The sequence below is a fragment of the Strix aluco genome, chromosome 14 (assembly GCF_031877795.1).
Source record: "Strix aluco isolate bStrAlu1 chromosome 14, bStrAlu1.hap1, whole genome shotgun sequence".
Taxonomy (NCBI): Eukaryota; Metazoa; Chordata; class Aves; order Strigiformes; family Strigidae; genus Strix; species Strix aluco.
This window is the reverse complement of record NC_133944.1, coordinates 1221128-1245644: the sequence shown is the minus strand read 5'-3', so window position 1 is coordinate 1245644 and position 24517 is coordinate 1221128. Positions and strand designations below refer to the sequence as shown.

At 41.8% G+C, this 24517-nt stretch overlaps 2 protein-coding genes across 2 annotated transcripts in view; one reads left to right on the top strand and one right to left on the bottom strand.

The window, feature by feature from the left end:
* On the bottom strand, positions 1-6481 carry PSMD7 (proteasome 26S subunit, non-ATPase 7). Its single transcript, XM_074839593.1, has 7 exons — positions 6312-6481; positions 5306-5397; positions 3999-4091; positions 3035-3132; positions 2643-2723; positions 1111-1202; positions 1-485 (listed from the first exon to the last, which is right to left on the bottom strand). Exons 1-7 carry the CDS (start codon positions 6383-6385, stop codon positions 47-49), a joined length of 969 nt encoding a protein of 322 aa, XP_074695694.1. The 5' UTR covers positions 6386-6481; the 3' UTR covers positions 1-46.
* An 89-nt stretch (positions 6482-6570) lies between these two features.
* The window catches only part of ZFHX3 (zinc finger homeobox 3), a 671960-nt gene continuing 654013 nt past the window's right edge, over positions 6571-24517 (top strand). The window contains exon 1 of the mRNA XM_074839587.1: positions 6571-6658. The gene's annotated coding sequence lies outside the window, so the exon portion shown is untranslated. The remainder of the gene's footprint in view (positions 6659-24517) is intronic.

The following is a 24517-nucleotide window of genomic DNA, read 5'->3' as shown; positions in this document are numbered from 1 at the left end:
TTTAGTTTACAAGATTTTTAATTTACAAATAAAAAACCTACACATTTTACTTTTTATCCTTTTTCTCCTCTTTCTTGACATCACTCTTCTCCTTGTCTTTCTCCTTCTCATCTTTTCTCTCCTTTTTACTTTCTTCTTTTTCCTGTCCTTCTTTCTTCTCTGCATCCCTGTTGGCAATCTTGTTGTTAATGAGGTTGTGCAGGGCAACCACGGAGCGGATAAGAGAAGCCAGATAAACTACCACCATCTGGTCATTGGTCTTCAGATAAAAGGCCTTGACGAACTCCTGCAGGTTGACATCCGGGAGCAGGTTGAAGACGTCCTGCAGGTGGTAGATGATCTGGTGGTTGATGGGGAGTTTGCCCATGGCTACTTTCTCGAGGTAGCTCCTGATGTCCAGAAGCTTGGAGTTCAGTCCCTTCAAGCCATGGACCTGATTCGTGATCCGCTGGGACAGAGTGCCCACCGTCGTGTCCTTGATGTCTCTGAAACACCCACAACAGACTCGGCATTAGAATGTTCCCTGGCATTCTCATCAGCATATTCACCTACACCATCTTTCCAGCCTAGAAAAGCCCTTTGAAGCACAGCTGAGGTACAACTGCAAGGAATGCTTCATGTCAAGGGATGAGAACAAACTGATGTACTACAAAGCGTTATCTAAAATAGATCATTGCTGTATCCTGGGGCGTGCATATGCGTATAGTATCTGTAACACCAGTTAGAGGGACAGGGAGAAATAAACCACAGGATTTCTGACTGGTGAAGGGTGCCGTGATTTGTACGGAGTGACTGCTCTCTTTCTGACTGGAAAGCAACTGCTCCCCCCCAGTCCCGCTCTGCGAGGTGCACAGTGACGGTCCCAAACGATGTGGCTCTGCAGCTCCGACAGCATGCGCGTGTATTCTCCTCCTCTCATCAGTGGGCACTCACACTTCTCGCTAGCAGTGACTACGCCGAGCGAGACTGCTAACGGAGGACGCTCCCCCCGAGCGGCGTGCTTAACGAGAGCCGCACTTCCCCCAGGAAGCTGCCGCCGGGAGATGCCAGATGGATCCCGCTCGCTGCTACGCGCATCTGGTAAGAACCTCTCGTCTTAAAGACGCTTACCGTAGCAAGTGCTCAACACCAACTTCCTCTGCCTCCTCTGCTCCGATCTCGCTAGTCACGTGCTCGAACGTCTTGGAGGTGGGCGTGCCGTCCTTGGAGGTGCAAGGACACAGGAGACACGGTCAGAGCGAGCGCACAGCCAGCTGCGCCCCAGCAGCCGAGACAGGCCGCCCGCCCGCGGGCACGGGGCACAGCGCCACGGCGCAACGTTAACTGACGCCTCTTTCCAGGATCAGGAAGAGGCAATGGGGAAAATTATGGCAAAACAAGAGTAGGGGGGACTGAAGTACATAGCAAAGTACATAGTGTGTGAGTGAATCATGATGCCTTTTAGAGTATGAGAAACTGTATTAATGAAACGAGCAAAGTAGTTATATACATATAGACCACAAGAAATCCAAGAGGAAAGGCTCTAGTTGGATTTTTCTTGATTTAATTAGTGTTACCGACTGTCACAAGCCCAGAGTTGCTAGCAATTTCCTCCTTCTTGTGCTCTGTAATTTTCAATTAATGTATTTTGCTGGTCTCTGTACTGGTGGGTAGAATGGAAAGTCTCACTAAATATCTCAATCCTTTCTTTCTTTCCTGGTACACCTTATTACATTTTGGGATACCTTTTGTCATCCTGGTATTTTGCTCTCAGTTAGAAGCAGATATGCAGTTTCAGAAAAAAATAATAATATGGAGCAATCTCATTAAAATTGTAATTTATGCACTGGATAGTAAAGAAGATGTTTAGAAGATTCACAGGCTGAATTTCTGAGAATGAGTTTCACCCATGTGTTTTCAAAACCACTACCAGGATCAGTATACAGCTGTAAATGGAAAGAACCACTGGGACTATTGTGAATTCACAAAATGAAGAACAAATCCTGCAGATACAAGATCTACAATACTGGGAACAGTTTTTTCTCTGTAGTGGGGGGTCTCAGAAAGGCAAAAGGATCAAACTTTTTTATATACATCCAGAATATAATTTAACTCCAACAAATGAAAAGCTAAAGCTGACTTACTACTGCACATTGTTTGTCTGCACGGTGCTGCAAGTGATTAGTTAAGTGTTGCTCATGCTTCACCTGCCTACTCAGCACTGGCAGGTGCACAAACGAATAAGCATGTAATTACTCAGACCACCTCTGCCAGCAGGCTGACGTGTAAAAGTGACATCTTAAAAGTGCTCCTATCTCTGATTTTCTTCACAGCCATGGATGTGACAGAAACAGGTAAGAAGCACCTAAATTATACAGACAGCTGGAATTTCCGTAGGTCAAGCAGTAACGCACAGCTTTTCTTCCCAGAGCACTGGTGGAGGAAAGCTTTAGTTACAGATGCTTACATTACAACTGGGATTTAACCTCTGGTTTCAGCAGATTTTGTCTGGAAGTCACAGGCCCTCACTAGCCAGTGCAACATCCCATATCTAAAAGGCAACTCTGTGCCATGGGATGCGCATCCTTCAGAAAATCCTAACAGCCATCTTGTAACAGAAACCCTTTTCCTAGGAAAAGGCAGAGACATCTTAAAATACTCACATCATGAACTTCTTCAACCGAAATATAAGCTTCTGTGGGCAGCCCCAGGTCCTTTGGCTTCACATCAATAATCACCAACACCTTTTAGAAAAAGCAAACATTTCAGAAAAGCAGGTTTCATTCAAAGAGTAGGAAAAAATTTCTAAGTGAGCGCTTCACTCCACAGCAATGGTAGCCTGGCTGCTCAGAGGTGTTAACTTCAGGCTCTGAGAAAAAGACATCTAAGGCTGCTTCAAGGCTCTGACCTGATCCCTCAATCACTTTACAGCTACCAGGTCTCTAACATGCTGTATCACCAGTAACAAAGGTGGGGGCCAAGGGTTCCCAGATCCCCCATTTAGGAGGAGAAGGGGGGAAAAAAAACCCCAAACCCAAACAAGTACCGCACTTACAGAGTTAGGACAGTATCTTTTCATCAGTTCATTGATGGCGATGTCATTCTTGTGCAGTTTAGGGCCTGTGTGGTACCAACCAACTATTCTTTCTCTAGCTGAGCAAAACCAGAAAGGATTCTAAATCAGAATCATATGGTAAAACAACAGCAGAAAGATTTAGGCAGAGATTAAATTAGCAAATCAAGGGTGAAAATCTGATGCGTGTAGAAGATGAGTGTAAAGTAGGGGGAGATCAATTACAGTAGGCAAGACAATGACAAGGCTAGGGACAGTTCACTGATTGTACTTACTTATCATAGCTTACTACTCACATATGTAACTTTACACGTAGGTTCTTGACTAAACTGGACTATTTCATATCATTTATTAATTTTTCAGATAACAGGATGTGACAGCTTGAAACTCTGACATCTAGAGATGCAAAAACTCTAGAAATGCAAACTGTATCGTGAGAATGACAACTGGTCCCAGGGCTGGGAAAATTCATAGGAATTGAAGTTATGACTGAACATTCGGCTCTGAAGTCTCGAGCTGAACAGTAAAGACACTTGTAAAAAAGTGGTGAAGAGCAATTAGAATCATTACTTACAAAATGTGAGTCTGTAATGCTTACATTCATAAAAAACTAATTTCAGGGCACATCTGTATAGAATGGGTTATAGATGAGAAAGCTTTGAAATTCTTCAGAAATAATGGCATTTTTGAAATCTGAATTGTTCTGAAGATGCAAATGTGTCAGGAGACTTAGGAAAACCAGTGAGGTATAAATTAATGTGTTAAGAACACAAACGACCTGCATAAATTAACCCATGGAAAACCATCAGTGAAAATGAAGCCATGCAAGGAATTAGCATGGAGTGGCTTCTCATGTGAGCAATTAACTCTCTTTATGAATTCACTTCCCCAGAGTCTTGAAAGTTTCTACAAGCCTATCGCTGACTGCAGGAAGACCTCAACTTACCGTTGACCTTCTTAAACATTCCATACATGTTCTCCAGGTAGTCATGGTCTAGAAACCACACGGTATCATCCTTGTCATCCTCATCAAAAGGTACTGGGAATAAAACAAAATTACCAATATTTAAGAATCCAGCTTCCAGAATGACAATGTTTACAGAAACACTTTGGCTGCTAAAGGAGAGCGGAGTTTAATGAGTTTCTGCAACACCAGGCTGCACACGCTGACCTGCTGCACCAGTCTGGTCTCTCAGGTAGAGGCTGGCTCATCATCACTAACAGTTTGGAAGGGAGGAATGAGAGGCGAAGCATTCTGAGGGTTATCCTCAGCGGACAACATCCAACATCAGAGAGAAACCCTCCCACATACAAAAGTGACTCAACAGCGTGCACAGACATTTGAGATGATAAACAGTATCCCAGCAGACTTCATAGCTTGTTGATCAACAGCAGACTACTTAGAGAAAAAATAGTTTTCAGTGTAGAACACGTCATCAGCATTTTTATAGGCTACTAGAACACCACGAGGACTATTTACCCTTGAGTAAATGACTAGTTATCAGTTAGCACGTATACAGGCATACAAGAGCAAAGACTGGTCTCAAGCCTTTTAAAAAAACTGTTTTCAACTCAAACAGGAAAAAAAGTTCTTCCAAAATCTCGGGGGGGGGGGGGTGGAAGTCCACACTTGGGAGAACAACTCCATATAAACTGTGAAACTCCATATATAAACTGAGATAATTTTGCTCTGTCACAGAGTAGCCCCTCTGGGAAGGAAATGATCTAACTAACACAAATGGGTCAGCAAAAGTCATGCATTCAAGAAGTACTTTTACTATCACATGTAAGTATTTAGAGGAAACTATTTCAACACTATTAACAACATACTTAAGAACTAGTATTTAACTGGACAAAATCTGAGGAAAAGAAGCAAAGCTGAAATAGGTATTAAATCTTTACACAAGTAGGTAACAGCTACATCAGCACAGAGAGCTGCGATGTCTGGATGACACGCTGAGACACTGATCAGCGAGTCCAATGCAGCAAAATATTCACCAGCATTTTAAAGGAGGTTTACACCCGATCCCGAAACGTTCCACATTGCACAATGTTACAGGGAAGACGCAGCGCAAGACTGGCTGGAATAGGTGCATTTTTGACAGCAGTTAGCATTTTTTTGTCAGATGTAGGCTGATTTGTACATGGAGGGTACAATCTGTGCTCTGGCAAGGTGGCTTAAAAAAACCCAAACGCCAATCATCTATTAAATAATTCAGTAGGTTTGAACAAGGGTAAGACACCCAAACTCACCTGCAAAACTGTTGGACACATCTAGTATTTTTTTCTGCCACGAGCCCAGCAGCACCCCAACGACTCGTTTCTGATTTCCAACTTTTCCTATTCTAAATGGAAAAGACGGTCAGTTCCTATGACAAAAAGCCTGATTCAGGAAAGAAGGTAACAGCAGATCACTTGCTTCGCTTGAATTCTGCAAGTTAAACAGTATGAGTGTCGGAACAGAAGAGGCGTTATGATTGTTTTATTACTGATTGCTGATTTACACCCAGAAAAAGGCGTTTCGGTGCCCTCAGAACCAAACCTTGTAACCCAGCGATGCGGAACCAGGACTGCGCGGCTGCGGAGGGGGAGCGTGACCCAAACCCAGCCCCGCCGCAGCCTCTCCGCAGGACAATGAGCTATAAAAAAGTGAGTAAGCTCTTAAACTGCTCGGTGTCATCCGCAATTTGCTTGCACAATAGCGGGCTTGTTCGCCTTGTGAGAGTTCGCTTTTTTATTTTTGACACTGAAACTCCTTGTCAATTGGCGCAATTAAGTTAAATCAGGCACAAATTGCTCGGTGTTTAGCGGGGTGCGAGCTACCCCCCGCTCAGCCAGCCGCAGCCTGGGGAGCCAGCCCCACTGCTCCCCCACTCGTGTTTTAAGGCAGCAGGAGGTTGTTTCCGAGGAAGGGCGCCGACAGCCCCCTCACGCTCCCCGCCCTCGGACTTTCCTCCTCCTGAAGCGGAAAACAACGGCGGCGGCGGCTCCCGCAGGCCGCGCTCCCGCCGCCACCCGGGGATCGCGGCCCTCGGCACCGAGCCACCGGCCCGGGCCCGGGCGCGCCGCTCCCCTCACGGCGCGGGGACCCCTCCACCCCGATCCTGCGCGCCCCGGGGCCCTCACGGCCGCGCTCCCCCCACGGCCCTGGCTCCCTCACGGCCGCGCTCCCCTCACGGCCCCGGCTCCCTCACGGCCCAGCCCAGCCCGGGCCGTGACCGTGACTCAGCGCCGCGGCGCCGCGCCTGGCCGGCCCCACCTGTTGAAGTGATCGACGACGCTGAGCAGCACCAGCGGGTGCACCACCACCCGGTCCACCGCCAGCTCCGGCATGGCGCCCGCCCGGCCCGGCCCCGCTCCGCTCCGCCGCCAGCCCGGCCCGACCGCCCGCACCAGGCCCGCTCCCCGCCGCGCGGCCCCGCTCCCAGCCTGCCCCGCTTCGGGGCGGGGCTACGGCCGCCATCTTTAAGAGGTCGCCGTCGGCAGCGGGACACCATCTTGGAGAGGTCGCGGGAGACGGACGCGCCGCCGCCATCTTGGGAAGGTGCATCTCCGCTGTCGGCGGCGCGGCACCATCTTGGGGAAGTCGGCTCGCTCCGCCCGGAGGTGAGGGGCGGGCCGGCGGAGCAGGGAGGCGGGCAGCCGGCGAGCGGCCCTCGCCTGGGGGTCTCCGGGGGTGCTGGTCTCCGTTCCCTGCAAGCTGCGCCTCGGCGCGCCCCGCCTGAGGGGGGGCGGCTGTGGGGCCGGTTCCTGTCAGCCGGGGGGTCTGAGGAGGCAGGGGCGGAGGGAGGCGGGCGGCCCCGCCGAGCCATGCCCGGCCCCAGCCAGCGCGCCCTTGTCCGCCTGCTCGCTAAATGGCCTTTTGCCGCGTAATCCTTCCAGGGACAGGGTTTTCAGGGGCTGGCCAACCTTCCCCGGCTCCCTCTGCCGCTCTTGTGGAACACGAGTGTCGCATTTGCCTTTTTCCAGTTCTCAGGAATGTCTCCTAATCACCATGACCTTTCAGAAAATGAGAGCGCAGCCTCACAATGATGTAATCTTAGCACTAGTCTGCAGGTTTAATATGCAGTAGTGCTCTCTCGTCATCTCGATAGAGAGTGCAAACACAAACAGCATATGCGGGGTGGTAGCCCGACCGTGGCTGTGCGCTCTGCCTTAACTTCTGTGTCAGTCTGCAACTCCGGGAGTTGCTGCAGCCTGGCCTGGAAGAAACTCCTGTCACCCTGCCTCTTGTTCCAGAGCTTTGGGTAATGTCAGCATTCCCAGGACTGCAGTGATAAAAGTCTATGCAAATAGGCAGAAATCTTTACTGCTGTTACTGTTTTGTTCTGAGAGGACTGTGTAGGTAAAGCCAACATCCTTCAGCCTTAGTTTCCCCCTCTAAAATACAGATTTCCTTGACATAAAGGAGAAACAGACTCCAAATTAAGCAGAGTACTTTGGTTAGTCATTGTAGGAGGATTTTTGCGCCTCAAGAGTAGGACCTGGTAGACAACAGAGCTTCTTTTGTGCTTGTAGCAAGAAAATAGAACCTGGGCTGTTATTCCTGAATCTACTATGGAGTTATTATTAACGTGAAAAGTATTAGCAAAATTCTTAAGGATAGTCTCACTGGTTTTAAAGCATTATGATATCCCTTATTTTCTACACTTCCCTCACACTTATGTGGTTTTTGCCTGTTTCTCAGGTCTGACCAAATGGCGGTATTCTGGGTGAAATCTAAAGTTTTGTGTTGCTGTTTAGCATCTTTTAACACCGCAGATTTCAGCAAAAGCAGTTAATTTACAAACTCTGTGAGAATAAGAGACCTCTTGTGGATTTTTTTAGACGTTACATCCTTCAGTGTTGGTGCTTTTAAAAACAATTTCTGGTCGAATTTTTAGAGGTTTTTTCCCAGCAGAGGGAGACATCTGACCGTGAAATTCAAATATAGCCCGTATTATTCTTGTAGCTTGTTTTATCAATATACATATAAAACTCAATGTTCAAATTAACTAGTTCAATAAGTAATTTAGCTCATTGATTTTTGGGCATATCCTAAGTGCCATTACAAGCTACGGATATTTTAAATGCCATTACCTAATAGAAGGAATGTTTTAAGCACCTTTTATTGATTTTATTACTGCTTTATTTTGCTGTCTTGGTTTAAAATCATTTTAACCACTCTGTAATCAAGAAGAAATATATCGTTGGTGAAATACAGTCAATTTCCTAAAAACCTTTGACATCGTTAAATAAGGAATTACAGTTGTTAAATCATGTCAGGCAATAACCGAGGGACAGAAAAGATATAAAATTTGGAGCAGTGGGCCAGCATACCAGTAAGCTGTTTTGACCTTTGGCATTCAGACTCTGTATGTGACAATCACACTTCAATTCTGTTCTTGGTTCTTGCATCAGTCAGAAGAGATTTAAAATCTCAGCGTGCCAGGAAGGTTGCGGAAGGATAACAGAGTATGATCTAGAGACAATTAAGGGGCATTTTAATGACCTGCTGTGACTTTTTGTTAAAATTACTCTCTAACTTAACACATTTGAAGTTTCATTTGCTGGATTGTATTGCTAGTAGTTTAGTGTATTGATGTTATACACAGAAGGAGTAAATTGAGTCTGCTCATAGGGATTTCAGTTACTTCCCTTCCCAGCTCTTTTGACTTGAGAAGATTATCAGTATTATTGAGCTAATCAGCTGGTAGATGTAGACTGGGAATACAGGCAATATGTTGCTTAATCAAAGAATTGAAAAGTAAGTAATGAATGTTGGTGCTCAATAAAAAACAGCTAATGAGTTGATTGCATTGATGTTTGGTGTAATTTAACTGTAGAGTGGCAAACATCAATACTTGTATATGATTTGGCTCATGACTGCTGAGCTGAAACTCAAAGTTTAGAGAGGTTCTGCAGTACGGGAGCACCTGGCAACTGACCTGAAGTGGGGAGGGAGGGAGGGAGCTGCATTTTTTTTCTGTAAATGGAACAGTGATTCCATCATTAATCGTTGGGCTTTTATTTTGTTTCAAAAAAACCCCACAACCCAAACAGAAACACCCCCCCCCTCCAAACTTACACATAACTGTCTTCAGAGGTTTAAGAATAATTTCTGGATTGAAAAATAAGAATAAATCATCATAAAGTGGTTTAAAAATCAAATTAATGATTATAAATGTTAAACCAACCTCTAGTCTTCCTTTAAGAATGACCCTGATAACCTCAAGGAGGAAGTCAGCAGCAAAGAAACATTATGCTGTCTGGGGAGGTGGGTGTTTGGTATGCTGGAACTAGCTATCCCCTTCACGCAGTGTCAGTTATAATTGCATTTTGAAAGAAAGTTCGTTTGCAGAAAGTGAACACTGTCTTGAATGGTGCCACCTGTAACTTCGTTCTGAATTCAGTTTTTGTCATTATTCTCTTCCTTTTGATTTGTTAGGTGTTGTAAACTCTCCTCAAGTGCAAGGTTATACTTGTGGCACAGAAGGACATCTTTGTAGGCTTTTCTAAACCACGATCTGCCACTGTCGGCTCCTGTGAAGCAGCAGGAAGGAAACTGTTGGCACCCATATTCTGAGTGGTTTCTACATCTTTTGTCATGTTCTGACTTCTTTTGCAGCCTTGGGGTTCACACTTCTACTTCAGAAATCTCACTTCTGTCAGGAACTAGTATTTGTCTTTGAACTGTGAAGTAATTATATGCTTCAGATATTTGGTTTTTATTTCTGTGCAAGGTCCCGTGTCATGTTTGGGCCTAGATCCTTATTAGATTGGTGGCACATTCTCTGGGCAGCCATCAAGTGTAGCTTTATGGAGTTTCTGCTTGCCAGCTGTTTTCTAATTTTGCTAATGCTGGCCTACAAAACCACAGTAACACAGCTGAGGGATGCTTTTAGTGGTCTTATCTTTTGCCTTCTCCTTTCAGTCTGCCACTATTGGAGGTGGGGGACAGTGATGGAAAATTTTAGTAGGGGAAAAAACAAATGGAGATGACTCTGTTGGTAGAATCGCAGAAGGATCTGATCATCTACAGACCGGGGAAGGCATGCATACATCAATTGGTGTTTCTAGGTGTCCTTTGCAATGATGAGTGTTAGAAACGGAATGGTGCTTTAAATAAAAATACCAGCAGGGCACAGTAACACCCTCAGCTCCTCTGGGCCGTGACCTGAGCCTTGGCTGGCTGTGTGGTAGGCTGCACCCTCCAGACTCCCAGCCTGTGCTGCGTATGGCTCTTGAGGTGTGTTTTTCCATCTTGTCTGAGGAGGAGCTGCTGTTTGCTGCTCAGTTGCCTCTCCTGGGGAAGAAAGGTTTGATGATCCATGTCGCTGGGTCTCTCCCAGATAAAGAGGGTCCCATATGTACCTAGAGGGCTGAGTGGGTGAAGGAAGATTGCCTAAGCAAGCAGATGGTGGGCTGTGGGCAGGGCAGACTGGGGGTGTAGGGAGGAAGGTAAATCACGCAGAAGGCAGTAACACTTCAGTCCCATTTGTGTCTTCTTTGTCACTTTACAGTGTCTGCTAGTGATAAGTGGCATTCTTGGGACTTTGGCTACAAAAGATCCACGCAGCTGGAAATATTGATGCCTGATACTTTGAATCCTAATCCTAAATAACACTTATTAATGTGCTCCTTTAATACTGGTTGTCTTTGTCTTTAGAGAAAAACCCTACTTTATTTTCCTAGATTGGGGTGGGGAGAACTGAACAGTTAAAGAAATAATGTCCACTGACATGTGTATTCATTGAGATGCCCTCTAAAATGTGTTTAAAATCCAGTCAAGAGAAGCTAGGCTTTCTTTAGACCTGTTGATGGTTTATCACATAATACCTTTGTGCTACCAGTTTGAACAGGAAATATACTTTTTTTCCCTATAAATATGTTTAGCTTTGTCCACATAACTGTAGTTTCCTGTTAAGATTTCCTTGGCCAGGGTGTGCCATAAACTCTTTTAGAAGGAATGATGCTGCCTGGAATTGAACAAGGATAATGCAAGCCATGGAAGCAAAACAGAAAGCCACCACAACATTAATTCTAATTTGTTTTGGTTCAAGTGTAATTCAGTGAAATGGTGACAGTGTATACTCAATGCATGATGCCATAAAGAGTGTCCTCATCCAAACTGCAGTTTGCTTCTGAAGACCTCCAAATAACCATTTTTTTTCCCAAATGTCTGTTCTGGAATGTAATCTTTAAATCAAACTTTTACATCTATAACTATAAATTGATCTGTTCACTTTATGATATGATTTTTAAATATTTGTGTTGTAGTAATTTGTTTCTTTGTTTCCCTATAGAGTACTGTTGCTTGACCAAAAGGTACATATATAAGTAGAACTTGTGCTACATAGCATAATTTGGCCATCTGTGAATATTGCTGTAGTTTCTGCCAATGGATATAAAAACTTTTGTCCATAGCTGTGGGTTAGCTGGTGATACGGATAATCCTATCCTCCTTACAAGAGTATATTGGGAATTTCGACTGATAACTTTTGGATGTAGAATTGTCACTTTCTTTACTTAAAATGGTTTGTAGAAGTATTGTCACGATCAAATGCAAAATGATGGAAAAATCTGTCCTGTTGTCTATTGTACACTTCTGATTTTGTTGCACTGTCCAGACATCACAGGGTATAGAAATGCCTGAAAGATTTTTTTTTTTAATAATCAAGCCACTGACTCTAATTTTTATATTTCAGTACCGAGTGATTTGCTTATTTTATCCTGGTACCCTTGCTACAAAATTATTTTTTTTTAAAACAGTGGAAACAAACAGTTAAAAAAAGAAAGCACAACAGGTTCTAGTCATACTCATTTTTCCACACCTTGAGGACTAGCAAATTCTTTAATATGAGATTTTATTTGTACAAAGCAAAACTTCAAAACCACTCAAAAGCTTTCTTATTAACTGCTGTCAGTCCTTTGATTTACAAGGGCAATAAAGATCTAGAGGGGGCACATTTATCATGGAGTTCAGCACACCAGGAGCCATTTTCTCAAGCGGTAAAGCCAAGTGATAAAATGAGTTCTTTTGTTCTATAACCAAGACACATTCCCTATTTTAAAAAATGTGTGTGTTGGACTTCTTGGCTTGTAGTTTGGCTGTGTTCCTGTAATACACTTATAAATAGTGAAAAATTGCTAACATGCAGATGCTGATGATGCATCTGGAAAAACAGACTGTCTGAAAGAAAGAAACTTACTTTCAACTTTGGTTTATTCGCTAACTTTCCTCCAGTGCTAATTCTTGTATGATTTTTGTTTTTAAAAACTAGAGGTATGGTTGGTTGTGTTTTGGTTTTTTGTTGGGTTTTTTTGTTTGTTTGGTTTTTAAAGTGACCGTATACCTCTCTGCAAAGCTGAGAGAGTTTTGGTCAGGAAGTAGTACAAATACTCTATTCAAAATAAAGAGCCATGTTCATTGGGTGTAGTGCTATTTTGCAAGATTTGCTTCATCTGTTTCTAAACTTGTATTTGAGTGACTTTTGGAATGCTGATCTTGAATGTTAGTGAATAGCAAAGTTTAGCTTCTTATCTAGTCCAAAATATTGATGGCTCGTATGGGCGCTTCACTAACAGACACAGCTGTGTGGAAGGAACTGATTGCAAGAGTAAATATCTGTGCATGTGAGCAAGGGGCTCGGAATCTGACTATAAATTGAATATTAAAAAAAGTGAATTCTTTTTTTTTTCGTATAAAAATGCTGCCATCTACAGTCCGTTCCCGGGAAGGAGACGCATTGCTACTTTCACCACTCAGCTGCTGGAAGTTCTCTGAAGTCCAGTTATGCTCAGCTGTCCAGTGTTGCTGCAGAGGCACCTTTGAGATAGGAGAACAGAATTGCAAAAAGTACTTTCTAATATATTTTTGAATATAATAATCTTTAATTGTAAATGCAAAACTGTGCAAAGTTTCTCTTGATGTTTTGACTTCAGCTGGGCTGCTGTCTTAGCATCTGGAAGAGCGAGTCTGAAAAAGGTCAGAGGCATTAAACCTTGTTGATATTTAAATCAGCACCACGCCATGGTGCCCGTATAACTACAGCCGTGGTCCCCCAGTCCCCATTTGTCCCCAGGTTATGCAAACGGTGATGGATGGGCTTGGGAGGCACTCTGGACAATAGCTGCTGCTTTAGTTTTATTCTTGGTTTCTTTTATAGACAGACCTTTAAGAAAAGCTGTGCTGTAAGCAGATTGCACTCGTAGCAAAGTTATCGCAAGCTCTTGAATGTGGTGTTTTATGAACAAAAACACTGAATAAAAGGACCAAAGGTATATCTGCTATACTTTCTTTGACCATGGTCAGCAGCAGGTTTGTAGATAAGGGTTAGAACAGGGCAAACATACAGCGGTATTGTTAGAATAAGAAATGTGGAACAACATGGATCTTGCCAAACCTGTTTATTGATCTTAGGTAAACACTCTTCAACTCTACAAGGCGTGTGTGGGACAACTTTTCACTGTATTCTACCTTAAATAGTTTGGAAGTAGGACTCGTACTATTATCACCCTAGTTCATATGCCTGTGAAAGCACAGTACTGAGAAATTAAAGAAAATGTTTCTTGGTGACTGGTTTGAAGTAGTTAACATCCATAAAGAAGCAGCTGTTACAGCAGCCAGAAGACCGGCCGTAACTGCTGTACTAGCTGACGGAAAACTAAAGTGTCGACTGACCTATCATGGCAGTCATCTGTAGCATAGGGATTTTGCAGATCTCTTTGCTGTAATTTTACGTTGGCACTTGAAATTTAGCAAGAAAAGACATAGTCTAGGAGGCTCACCTTTCTGTATAGTGTATGTTACTTCTGATACTTACATTGGAAAACCTTTAGTCTCTGATATTTAAGGTCAGAAATTATAAGTGTGTTGGGTTTGTGTTTTTTTTTTTTTTTTTAAACCTGGGGCCTCTTATACTGTAGTGTCTTGAAAGATCCTGAAGTTTTGAGGGGGGGAAAAAAATCAAAATACTTTATTTTATGAAGCAGTTTTGGGGTCAGTTTTTCTAAAATGAATGCTTTTATGTTGGATAGTTTAAAGACCATCTGTTAACTGAAACCAACCATAAGTGAAGTTGCAGTTATGTTTCCTATTAGTCTTGTATCTTTCCTATTAGTCATGTATGAAAGAATAGAGAGACATCCAACAGAACTCAAAACAAAAATTGAAAAAGCAGATGTTGAAACTGTTGGCTTGTTGCTTTTCTTTTACAGGAGCAAGTAATTATTAATGGATCACAAAAATACTATAGGACTAGTTTCGTAAACTGTTACCTAGAATCACAGCTAAAGATGTATTTCTGATTATTGTATATTGCAGTTGAAAATTGGAGCATTTCACTTGGAGACGCTGAAGAGGGTTTTAAAAAATAGATCATGGATGTTATGTCTGGAAGCATACAATGAAAGATAAAATACAAAATTTTAAATAGTTATGCACTTCTAGTCTCTCTGGGCTCATTTATTATGTTGTCATGGTGAGCAAGGAATAAAAAAATAAAATAAAAGGCTGTTCCTTGGGTAGTTGTGACTTATTGGTAGTTATCTTTTACAAGAGTTCCATGCTGACTTAAGTAAAGATCTCTGAGAAAAAAACCCAAACTTTATTTTTCAAATAAATTCAGCTAAGAGCTCACAGCCTTCCATGACACCACACTGAATTATTATTAGTGTACACTGCTGTGAGAATAACACTCACTGCTGTTTAACAACAATGTCTTTCCATGGAATTTCAGAAAGTCAGTAGGAAAATGAAAGGCTGAATTGAGTGCTGAAGCAGAATTAAACTAGTCCATCCTGAAACCAGGATACTTTCATCATTACTTCTCTAAGGAAGAAAAAGAAGAATTAACATGTACTGTATATGCAGGTCCATATGATTTGGTTGAAAAATACTTAATGGCTTGTGTATGTTAAGCAGGAGGTCCTCTCTTGCCTGAATAAAATCTCCTTAATTATATTTCTTTCAGTTTCTCTGTTTTCCATTCTTAACATGCAGTCAAGTATTGGGAATGTATGCAGTTTTGTCTATGTAAAGCTTTGTTTTTCATGGAGAGGAGAGGTTAGGGTTTTTTTTGCTTACTTCTATTGTGATGGAAGATAATGTGTTGCACTTGGTAAATGATGGGATTAAAATAGCTGGGAATTAACAGCCGTGTCTAGGCTGTTCTGTAAGACTGTTCAGACGGACTGTCCCAGCAAGGTTCCCTCACTGAAATGCCCCTGAGCAGGCTCTTGGATGCTTCCATGTTCCCTTGTCTTCAGGTTCAGAGGGTGTCTGAACTGATGGGTGCTGAGCCCACAGGAGTCTCCTACTGCTGGAGGCAGCTTGTGCGATTGGCTGCACTCAGGGCAGCAGAATGGGACAGGCTACTTGACATCTCTACGGAGATGCCACTGAGGTTTGTGTGTCCAGTTTGGGAGCTGAGGTGTTTCCTTGGGACACTGAGTTTAGGGAACAGGACAAAGGTCTGTCAAGTGTCACAATAATCATTGCAGGGGCACAGAATTACTGTTGTGAAGAGTAAATCACTTTGTTGCCCTCATGGGCACAGCTATGGACAAAGCCCCAAGCGCTTACTCTACTAATTCTTGGAGAAAATCTTTCAGAAAGCCCAGTTCTGAGAAACCTCAGTCTCTAGTCCTGTGGAGGTTACACAAGCCATATTACAAACTTGGTGGTAGAGCGCACTAGGCTTAGGCTCCTAGAGCAAGGAGGTAGCAGTTGATAGAAAATGGGCACTGATGGGGAGACTTTCTGGTCTGGATACCCAAAGAGTTACCCAGATTTAGCACAGTTCTGTGTCAACAGCTTTTTGCCCTAAACATAATACACAGTCCTACCAAAGACATCCCTTATTCTGTCTTGGGTACCCTTAAAATCCAGTTTAAGGCACTTGGGCACCTGATCTCAGTGGAAGACTCTCCCTCCTATGAGGAAAATCTTACAGAAGCACCACAATAGCTGAACCATCCCTACAGTGCCATCAGCCTCCGTGCTCCAGCCGGTGTGGTCATCTCGAAGCACCTTGTCTGTCACAGGACTGGAGTTGTGGAGCAGTTGAAGACCTGTCCTAGCTCAACAGCAAAAGTCTTCTCTCAGACAGTGGTCTGCACTGGTTGTAGGGAGAAACTCAGTTCACTTGTCCCCAAGGCCCTTGAATGTTTAAAGATGAAAGGAATGTAACCTGCCTGGATTCCTCTGAATTCTTGTGACACCCAGGCCAAGATGGTATGAACTAGGCAGTAAATTAGCCTTGAATGGGCTGTGCATGGTAAGGTTGGTGTAGCTGATGTTTGTCTTGTTCTGCTGCTGCTTCCTTGTACGGTTTAGACAAAATCACTTTTTTCATTCTGTTCCAGCAGGCTCATTTAGAAAATGGAAAATTAGTTATATGGGTGTTGAGTTTTGAAATTCTTGTAGTGGACATATTTTAGAAACGTTGGTAGTAGTGATGTAGTTCATTCTTGTTTAAAGAGTGTTGAAATGATGTCACTGGACTGAGGAAGCACAAATTTGCTTTAAATGGCTCCCTTTTGTGGGAGCAGCTGGCCCCGTGAAAGATGCTGGGACCAGCAGAGGAGAGGAATTCTGTTTCATGCTTTGCCACTGATGTGGTTACTCCCTCTTCTCCACATACACCGGTGTTTCTAATAGGATACTTTACCACCTCTATTGGTCCCAATACCCGAATTGTTGCAACTTGAGAATAATGCAAAAACACACCTCCTTTCAGCAGACAAAAGTGGGTTTACACCATTTCTCTGTAAGACTGATATGGAAAAATATGGAAAAAAATAAAATAAACCTCCTATAGCAACTATTTTCTTTCAGAGAAACACATATTTCAGGATAGCACTTACAAAGGCTTTATTGGTACTGCATTTCAATCTTTCAAAACTGTTTCCATAACTAACAGGAACTTAAAATGTGTTTACTTTATGTCAAGGCTTTAAAATTAGACAATTACACATTCTGTATAGCCTAGGTCTGCATTTATAGACCAAATTTACTGTTGTTCTCAGTGCTCTGCTGTGTTAATTATGTTGTAATGGAACGTCCACAATAGGGATGTCACGTTCGTTTTCCATACCTTCTTTAGCAAGATGAATTTCTCCTGCAGCTTCAAGCAGCACCTCAGAGCCTGGCTTGTGCTTAGGCACTGCTGCCCGCTGCCGAGGGGCACTGCGCGCTCCAGCAGGGCCGTGCCTGGCATCTCGCCCTCGCTCCCTGGGCAGCGTGGTGTCTGGTCCTGCCTTCTCCCCTTGGATGCTCCTCTCAAATATTCCCCCACACCTGCATGTCTTCTCCACAAATTTGACTGTGTCTGCTGGACTCGACCAGTGTGGAGGCCAACCTAATCCAGGTTTTGGGAGAGAGATCCTTCTCCCTTTCACTTGCGCATCCCTGTCTTTTCCATGTCGTTACCATTGCTGGAAAGCTTGCCTTTCTGGGTAGACATCACCAACTGAGTCAGTTATTGAAATGTATGTGTGTTAGTGAAAATGTACCTGTCCCCCTTCTACGCGTCTCAAATACCCTCATTTACTGCTAACAGCAGCAATTCGTGTCAGATGCAGTGAATACTGTTTTCAGATATTCAAGAACTTCTGTGCCATTTTAATCTGTGTCAGGCTGTTGACAACTGTATGGTTTAATATCCTTTGCCATGTTTCTCATGTAGATTAAACACTAATATACATATATAGATATATTAGTAAGCCAGTAGGTTAATGTAAATAAAGATTGGCTTTTTTGCTTGAGTCTGGCCAAATACTGGTTAAAACTATTATACTCATGAAGAAAATGGGGTAATCATCTCTTTTTTTTTTTTTTTTTTTTTTTTTTAAAGCCTTAATTATCATTATAACTCTTTTAACAGTGGATCTTGTTTGTACAGATACACAAAAATTCAAACCAGATGGCATCTAAAAAGAATTTCTTTATGCTTAAGGCTTCTGGTATTACCCTGCTGTTGTTGTGAAGGGTGCTGACTGCGTGTTGGGAACAATTAGGTGTGGGGACCTCTGCTTTCTAAAGGTACATCTAACTGCTTGTATGGCTGGGAGTCTTTAGGTTTTTAATAGCTGATAATACTTAAATAGATCCAAGTACCAAGTCTTTAATAAGACTTACAGAGTAATTTTAGGAGAGATGGATGTTTTAATCTCAAGAAATCCCATGCCTCTTTGGAATCAAAATAGAAAGAATAGAGAATATAAACCACACTTTTGTCCTGCTTTGAAAAATCTGTTGTCACTTTTTTTTTGTTTTCTTGTTTTCATAAGAGTGTATTGAGGTAAGAGGAGAGTGGGGTGTGTATGTATATATGTGTGTAAATATTAGAGACAGGAAGACTGAAGAGTTCTGCAGAGCGGGCTTCTGGAATCAAAGGGCCAGAGTAATTTAAATTTAGTGAGGGAAAACATTGTAAAAAGTGAAATGTAATTGTTGAATGGTGAACTCTTACTTTTGTAACTGGTAAGCTGATTGTTTTTTGGCCTTTTTTTTTTTTTTTAGTGGAAAGCATTCTTTACTGGGGTTGCATTGTGGAGGCAATTACCCAAATGCTGTTTTCATATTAAGCGTTATATGCTATGTTTGTTGATGTGAAAATGCATAAAGTTTTACTAAAGATTACTTTCTCAGCTTATGGAAAAATATCATTTTATCTCATCCATTCTCAGATGCTGGTGATAGCCCTTTTAATTTCCCTTTGTTCATATTGGATTCTAGAAAAGGTTAATTAGTTATCCACTGAGCTTAATGGAAGAAGATTTTTTTAGAATGTAATATTAAGAAATGTTCTACTGGGGTATGAAGGTAACACCACAAGGGGGTACTATAATTTTATCAAATTTGCCTTGGTAAGTTGTTTTATTAAGGTAAAGTGATTACAGCCTGCAGAGTTAATTTTAATATGCTAATACACCACAGCAAGTTGGAAACTTAAATAAAATGATACAATTAATTTAAATTTATAGAAGGTAGAGAAGCCTAGTAAGGTCATCTGTATGTTATATTAAGATTGCATATAGGCTTACCAGATTTAAAAGTCAGTTTTCTTAGCAGCAAGCTTTAGGAGATTTGTGTGTGTACTTTATTGACCTTTGCATGAGGAAGTTAGCACAGTTCTGCAAAAACTGTTCTGTGAAAAGTTCATTTTCATGTGAGAAAAATAACCTTTTGCACAGAAAGCTAATGTTAGAGATGCATGCATTTTAATGGTTTTAACACCTGTATGAAGGTGGACGTTTGTTAGGACATTTAAAAAAAAAATTTGCAATGCAGAAATGCATCCTCTGGTATCCTCCTTTCAGTGAAGTAATTACTCTTGATTAAACTTTTTTGATAAAAATACATTAATATGACTTGCTGTCAGGCACATGGATGCAGGAGTTGTGTTGCTCAGTTTTGAGGAGGAGTGGATATTGCTGGTTTTGTTTTTGAAGGGAAGAACGTCAGCACTTGTAAAATATCTGGGCTTTTGAACTTTTATGTCACTGCTGTGTTCAGATAATGCCTTCCTGAGCTCTAGAAGAATAGGGTAGAAATGAATTTACCAGAAACAGGCTTTTTGAAAACCTTGCTTTTATATTTGGCCAGGGAAACTAGAAGTATAAAAACTAAAGCGCAATAAAGAATGAGGGAACTAAACAAGAGTACGCTGAAGCAGGAGTTATGGGAGACTAGTTCTAACATTTTTTTTGTACGCAGCTTATTGGTGTTCAACTGTTTTATCTATCTAGAGCAGAATTTATCTGAGCAGCGTAACTGCTCCTGGTGCAGAGAAGCCATGGTTTCAGGCTAGGGAGAAACTCAGAAGCAGCAGCACCACCAGTAACACAGAACAACTGGTGGGAGGTAGGTGGGTATTAAATCCCAAGGGCTGCCATGGGGGCTATGGGGGGAGCATGTAGAACTGTTAACAGTGGTCCTTGCCATCTTTGGAGATTTTGATGAGGTGCACAGAGAGCCAAGTTAGAAAACAGGAAAGAAATACTGTGTCAGTAGAATACATGAGAAAAATATTTTCTCATAATTTCTACAGAAGATAACTAATTTGTCATTGCTGTGATCCTGTTGAGTGAGTTTTACTTTCTTTAGTAGTTCCTGAGATCACAGTTTCCCCCCAGGATATGGGAAACCAGGTTGCACATCAGCAAGCCAGTAGAAAGGCTAGTTTGCCAGAGATAATAATTGGGAAAGATGTAACAAACTGGGATTTTCCAAATGCTTTTAAAGATGTTTTCAGTGGCCGTTTGCAGTCTGTTATTAAAATTTACATATACTCTCTGTGTATACTGAAGGGTTCACTGAACTGACAGGGTCAGTGTTACAAACCTGCTATTCGTGCAAGGAGGTGAATGTATGAAACCCACAGTCATACAAGGATTGATCCAGGTTACTGGTAAAACCTGCCAGATTTCTTTTTTCTGAAATCCATGTATTGTACAAACCTTGGAGAAATGAGGAGTATAGTGGTGGTGTCCTTACCAGTGGGATTCTCCCCTTTATCTATTTTGTAAACCAAGCAAATCACCATTGCCTGTGCAATTTATCGAGTGCTTCCTGTTGCTGAATTTTTGTGCCTGTGTGATGAAATAAACAGATAATAGTGTGGCTTTTTGGCACAGTGCATGGAATCTGACATTTTGGAAGGTCACAATGAGTCAGCTTCGGCAGAAAACAGGTCCTGGTTTACTGTGATCCCTGTTCATAATGGTTTCTGGAGTTTTGGCTTTCTCCTAAGAACTGCACAGCCATGGAAAAGGAGTAGGGGAAAATTTTGCCTCCAATGGCAACAAAATGCTGTTCATTCTTGTCATGGCTTTCTGTGGTTGTTCCTTGTCTTTGTGTTGAAGACCAAGGAGCTTCATCAGAACTTCATTAATGAAGCGAGGTAGCCTGTCTTAGTGTTCCGCATCTTCCACAAGAACAGGAGGCTGGATTTAAGGACATATGAGTAACAATAAAAGGGTATAATTTCACTGGGTATGAGTTTTGTCCCATTTAGGAAGACTGCAGGCAAAATATGGCAAAATTGGGAGTTCTAATCATAAGAATGTTTATTCACAGAAACCTTGAATGTAACTTTTTTCCCAAGAAAAAACAAATGAATGCTTTCTAGATTTGTATAAGAAATTATTGGTATTAAATTATCAAATTATATGCACAATTAAATTTTTATTAAATGAGAAATAATGTATGCAATATTATGATAATCTTCTAAAGTATAACAAGTTTTTAACTTTAACAGCACCATGCACTGTGCCTCTGCTTCTCAGGGGACTAATTTTAAAAGTAAGGCATTCAGCAATTGAAAAGGAAATTATAAAATTAGTCACTTGAGTAATTTAAACATGCAAATAAGTATCCCAACTGCGTTGATACCAGATTTAGCTGAATTTACTAGGGCTGCTTAGACTTTATCATCCTAATTATTTCAGCTTTGTGTCAGGCTTAAGAAAGCAGCAAGACAGAATTATCTGTTACAGAAGTTTCTTGTGGTACTGTACTACTGTACTGTGTGTTCACTAATGCACTCACTGGCAAAAACTTATTCCAAGGTTTTTTTCCTCCTAATTAGCAGAACAAAGGCAATCAGCACTGTTCTATCTTTGCTTTTCATAAGAACACCAGAGATTTGAAAACACTTTGATTTTACTTGCCGGGCTGAGTGAAGTATGACGCATGTATATTCTGATATAAAATGATACAGCATAACTGATTAAATTCCAGGTGTTGGAGCCTCTTATGAATTCAGTAAAAATTACCTGTAAGGATGATCTGCCAGGTTGGGCTCATACAAGGTGCTGACTGGAAGCATGTCTCCACACACAGTGGGGGGTTCGTAATCGTTACTCTTCACTGTGTATCATGTTGGTATGCAAACACCCTACTGAGTCATCAGGACCCTGCTGCTCTTGGGGTATAAAACAGTCATTCCCCAGAACAGCTTACATTCCACAGTGGATGGAGGTGGCGAACAGAGAGGAGGGGGTGCTGAGAGGGCTGTGAGCAATGGCTGCGCACACCTCGCCTGTCCACTGTGGATTTATTGCAAGCGTTGAATTGAATTGACAAACATCTTTGGAGATAAAGATTTCAACAGTGAACAAAAAATAAAGGCAAGGCCCTTTATAAACTCATGGCTCTTTAAGTGATTGAAGTACCTTAAAAATAAACGTGCGTTGTTTTGTTTTGTGTACAAAGCATAAGCGATAGGTAGAACTGCAAAGATGGATTTGTCACATTAAAAAAAAAAAGTCTTGAGGCAACTTTTTAAATGGGTAGAATTTGAGCAAGATTGCATTTATCAAGGCTGTGGAGAAGGTTGTAGGAGTTATGATGTTATGTGATAAAGGCTTGATCAAGACGTTTAGTTGGGTGGAAAGGAAAAGCCACATCCTAATAATGTCAGGCAAGAAGAATGTGAAGTTAGATGTGATGGAAGAAATAGAAAGATGAGACTTGGGTAATGGCCAAGTTATAAGTCTAAACATGGTGATGACTGTGAAGATGAGTCAGGAGAAACAAGGAATGCCTGAAGGCAAAAATTGAAAGGTATGCTTTGGTAAAACTCTCTTTGTTTAGCCTTGTGGCTGGACATACACATGAAAGAGAAGGACCATGATTTTAGTTTGGACTGGGGAGACAAAGCAGGAGGAAAGAGGTAGAAGAGGGGTGTAGGTCTGAACACAATAGTTAAAATCATCCTTGAGAGAGAATTTGCTTAAGGAGAAAGAATACGGCTGAACCATTACAGCCTTCTTGGGTGTTGGCAGGCTCTCAGCTGTGCCAAGGTCCAGACTCCTGGTGCATTGGGCAATGTTGCTGATGCAGCTGCAGCTCTCCGAGTCTCTGTGTAGGGCCGTCCCAGTGCAGGGTGCAGCTGGCTGAGCTCTGGCTTCCTGTTGCCATCTGGGGACAGACAACTGTTTTTTCTGTCATGCCTTTCCCAATGAGACCTTCATGGTGGAGAAAACGGAATGGGGTTTGCCTCCTTTCTGTTGCCTGAGTGGCATCAATTAAGCAGAGTAGGGCACTGAATCATCCTTGTAGACTGCTCTGTTGTTCAGTCGTCTGTTCTAGGTTTGCTGTGATAATCGAGACTTTGGCAATACTCCGCCTTTCGTTGTTCTGTTTAGATAATGATTTTTTTTTTTTCTCAGAACCATCTCCTTTTGTGGTGTTTGCTTTGACATTAAAACATATCTGACTACCATGAAAATATATTTTAGAAATCTTATCTACAAGAAACTAGTTAAACCTTGTGAGAGGAATGATGATGAAAATAAACACGTGACCCAATTGCATGTGCAGGGCTGTTTTCAGGCCAGTATTAATCATAAAAGAATGTTAATACAAAACATTAAGATAAGAAATCAGAGACCAGTCTCCACCTACATGAAGTCCAGGAGCTCCCTGCTGAGCTTTGCTCAACCAGCAAGTATAGAAGTTATGTTATTAAATTGCTTTAGACCTTATTATTGGCATTTGGACGAGCATTCAGAGGATGTAAGACTTTTTTTTTTAAAGGTATTTTAGTGATAAAAGACTGAGAGTGAAACAGACATTTCGTCTTATTTTTTTGGCATAACTTTTTAAATTTTCCCCCCAGGAACTGTACATAACAAGCACACTTTCCACATGTGGGTAGAAATGGAAATAATCTTTGCAGCTATGGACGCTTCTTAATATTAGTTGAAAGTAAAGATGCACATAGGGCTTCTGCTCTATAAAGAAGGTGAGAAAACAAATAAGAACAAGTGTTAATTCATGTACACAGAATTTGCGTCTGCACAGCAGGTGAAAATGCTACATTAATGCTGGAAATATCTGCCCTGCTGTGTAGTTTTCCTTCCTTTTTATTACTTCAGTGTTTGGTCTCATATGAATGCACCATACTTATTTGCATGTTATCACAACAGATTCCTCTTTGCTTCTAGTTACCCATATAAAGAGATAGATGCTCCACATGACCTCAATAAAGTATTTAAATGAAATACTATATTAAAAATATCTTGGTTTTCATAGTGCAGTGTTTATATACATAAATATTATTTTTAGTCTAGGTTATTAATTGCACACAAAAATGCTAAATAAAAAGAATGTTGTTAAAATGTAATGTCAGACACTTCTAATTATGGAAGTGTCAGAAGCAGGGTTCAGCTGGAATCTCCACGAGATTAAATTGAAAATTACCTAGACTGTGTGACTCAAAGCATCTAGCGCTGTTGAGCACTCTATGTGTGAAAACAAATCCCATTAACTTAGTGCCTGAAAATACACAGCACATTGCAACCGACACCCCCTATTAGCAGGCTGGGGTCAGTTTCTGTGGAACATACAATTAGCGACTACCTCTGGCAAGTCTGATTTAACCGAGTGCTTAAATTTGTAGAAGCAGTCTCTCCAGGGGCAGGATGAAATCCGGTTCTCCAGGGAAGCACTTAGTTGTCCGTAACAATCAGAAA